The sequence below is a fragment of the Manacus vitellinus genome, unplaced genomic scaffold (assembly GCF_001715985.3).
Source record: "Manacus vitellinus isolate BGI_N305 unplaced genomic scaffold, ASM171598v3 scaffold_86_pilon, whole genome shotgun sequence".
Classification (NCBI taxonomy): Eukaryota; Metazoa; Chordata; class Aves; order Passeriformes; family Pipridae; genus Manacus; species Manacus vitellinus.
The window spans coordinates 1,321,510-1,324,641 of record NW_021940851.1 but is presented as its reverse complement, the minus strand read 5'-3'; the positions used below and the strand labels follow the sequence as shown (position 1 = coordinate 1,324,641).

The 3,132-nt window shown below is 44.4% G+C and overlaps 1 protein-coding gene across 1 annotated transcript in view; it reads right to left on the bottom strand.

The window, feature by feature from the left end:
- Window positions 1–2,896, bottom strand: part of RUNX1 (RUNX family transcription factor 1) — an 88,054-nt gene extending 85,158 nt beyond the window's left edge. Inside the window, exon 1 of the mRNA XM_029964948.1 lies at window positions 2,797–2,896. Within this exon, the coding sequence (XP_029820808.1) occupies window positions 2,797–2,896 (100 nt within the window). The remainder of the gene's footprint in view (window positions 1–2,796) is intronic.
- Between the last annotated feature and the right edge of the window lie 236 nt (window positions 2,897–3,132).

Here is a 3,132-nt window from a genome sequence, read left to right as displayed (position 1 = left end):
TCTGAGCAGACAAGTTACGTGTAGGCTCACTGCTGAGCGGTGTCAGCAGTGCTGGTGGTTGACCTGTTACTGCACTAAAATGCTTCCCAACTCTTTTTCCCTGTTCTCCCCCACATTTCCTGAATTCCCTGAAGGACCTAAGAGAGTGATTTCTTTTTAATATATCATTTCATCCATGATATTACCCCAACAAATATTATTCAAGGTGCATCTTTTTTTAACTCCTCGTCGTGGATTTCCCACCGTTTCAAACCCTGTTTTTCTTAACAACTGGACTGGAGAGTTTTGCACTGATGGGCCTCTGAAATACCCAGCGAGATGTGTACTCTGAGATGAAAAATGGGTGAAATCAGCTTTCCAAAACATACATCTGTAGTTTTCAGTACATAAATCCCATGAACAGGACCTGCTGCCGGTCTTGTTTACAGCAGTAGCTCTTAACAGAGCTGTCCCAGAATAAATTCAGGGTAAACCCATAGAAAATCAGGCCTCAATCAAATGTTTCATCTCGAATTAGTGAACAACTTCTTTTTTTCCCCTTTAAAAGTGAATAATTGACTTCAGGCCTCACCTGATGGATGGAAATCATGATCTGAACTAAGGAAATCTGCCCTGGCTCAGCCAAAGGCTTTACCTGGCCCCAAATGCTTGTGCTGGAGCTCCTCGGTGCCAGCATCAAACAAACATTTAGGAACGCAAGATTCACTGAATTTTTGGTGCAACGACCTGAGAGACCGAAAGATTTCTAATCTTAAATGTTCTGACCTGTATCTACACCGTCCACACTGATCAAACAATAAAAAATCTGATTTTTACTGCAATTTCTTGAGCAGGATGGAACCCTTTGAACAGTTTTACCCTGCTGCAATCAAATGGATATTTGGGGTGTCTCTCCATTCACTCTGGCAAAAACAAGAGCTTGGGTTTGGTCCCCTGTGTCTTGTTTTTACATCCTATTGCTGTTCCCCTCAATTAAGTCTACATGACTCTTACCACAAATAATTAAAAAAAAAAAAGATTAAAAAAAAATCCAGCTAGTTTTTAATTCCTCTTTTGCACATTCTAAGAGGAAGCAGCCCTTCATCGTGCCCTCTGAGCTGCAGCTTGATATTTTTCCTTCCTCTTAGAATTTTCTAGCTCACATCCAGGCCGCTAGAATCGGCTGAAGCTTGTCACGGCCTGGGTTTATTTCTCTCGGTTTCTAATCACATTTGTCCTTTCCAAAAGGGGATCAGCAGCTCCTTCGCTCGATCAATCCCTGATTTTTTTATTCCCCAGCCACAGCCACCTCCCAGGATTTGGGAGAAGCCTCCAGTCTCAGGTATTTCCCAGCCTTTCCTTCCACAGGAGGCCGAGCTTCTCAATTCTGTGCTCTCCCTTTTGTCCCCAGTAACCCTTATTTTCACTTCCACATGCAAACTTCAAATCACTGGGTCAAAATTCCCTCTTTACGTCTCCATTTCAACTTCCTCTTCCCCGTTCCTCCCTGGCCCAGCCTGTTGGTTTTTTTTGTTCTCCTCTGGGTTCCAGGACGTGTTCCTGGGGCCTGTGCTCTGCTCAGCGTTGGGCTTTCCAAATTTCCCTGATTTTGGCCTAAATTAGTCCCTGCTCGAAATGCTTGAGCTCACACTCTTCTCCTTGCACAGGCTCACAATCAACTTCCAACCCAAGGCACCCACTTCTTAAAAAAACCACCTTAATGCAAGCACTTGTATTCCAGGCACAAGAAAGGCCAAAAAGGGGAAAAATCAGGGCATTGCCCTGCGATGCAAATGTTTGCACGTTCATTCAAGGAAATATATTCCGGGATTTTGAGAGTTCACAAAAGATTTTTGTGAATCCGGGGGCTGTTGGCCCTTCCAGAGCAAATATTTTAAAGCACCGTTTCCAAATCTCACCTCCATGAAAAAAAAAATCAGAAACAAGTATAAAGCTGACACAGCCCAGAAAAGAAACCGGAGTTAAAAGTCCCAGACAATAGAAACAGAAATACAAACATTTACATTAGAAAACAGACTAAACAGATAAGCTGAGACTTGCTGACTGGAGTTATCAAGGACTTTGTTGCACTCTTTACCTCTAAAAAATATGTGTTTCCAGAGAAGCGAGAAGAGTATCAGCACTGCGGGTCTGTCGGGTATCTAAATTACCTACTTCTCCCGCATCAGTCAAACCAAACGGGCCTTTTAAATTAAGATTCAGATTCTTTCTTAACAGCAGTTGGACAGTGAATTTCTATAGCAACTTGTTAGCTGTTATATAATAGTTTTTAAGTTTCTCAGAATCATTCTTTTTTAGGAAGAAAAAAAAGGTTTTTAAAATCAAAACAAATTTAATTTTGGTTTGAAACAATCTCCCGATCAAACACCACAAATGAATTTTTCTAGGGAAACATGAAGAGAAAACTCTCCGTCTCTCTCTTTTTGTCCATGCAATGGTTGTTAACAAACACCTGATAAAACTCAGCGCTTTTTTGTCAGGTGCGAAGGAACCACCTGACCCGAATTTTCTAATTCCTGGTCCAAATCATCTGGAAAAAAAAAAAAAAAAACCAAAACAACACCCCACGACTTTTAAAAACGCCTTTGCGAATATTCAGTATTTAGTATGAACCCAAGTAGCTTGTTTTACACGTGGCAAATTATTCCAGGACTCATTTCTGGGCAATCCACGGAGAGAGAGAATTTTGGGGGGAGGTGAAGACGAGGAGCAGGTGCCTCCCAGCCCACCATTCCAGGGGCTCATAAGGAAACCTTTTCCCGTCTTTTTTTGGGGGGGGATGTTTTGATTTATTACTTTTCTCTTGCATTGAGTTATCCCGCTGTTCCAAACTCCTGGAGAAGTTGCCGGTGAACGCGGCGGGGGCCGCGGGCAGGGGGGGAGCGGGGTTGGGCATCTCTCGAACCCCCCTGGCTTTGCTTCCCGCAATTTCCACAGAACCAGGACAGTCCCTGCCTCCAAAAACCCCCATTCCAGAGGAGAATCCCAAAATCGCTGGCAGGAGCGGGAAGAGCCACATCTCCTGTGCCTTCTCCATCCCGGTCCCCGCCGGGAGATGCCCGAGGCTGGGACAGGGACACGCGTGGCCCCGCGGGGACCCGCCACCGCGGCCTTTGGCCACAGGGATCCCCC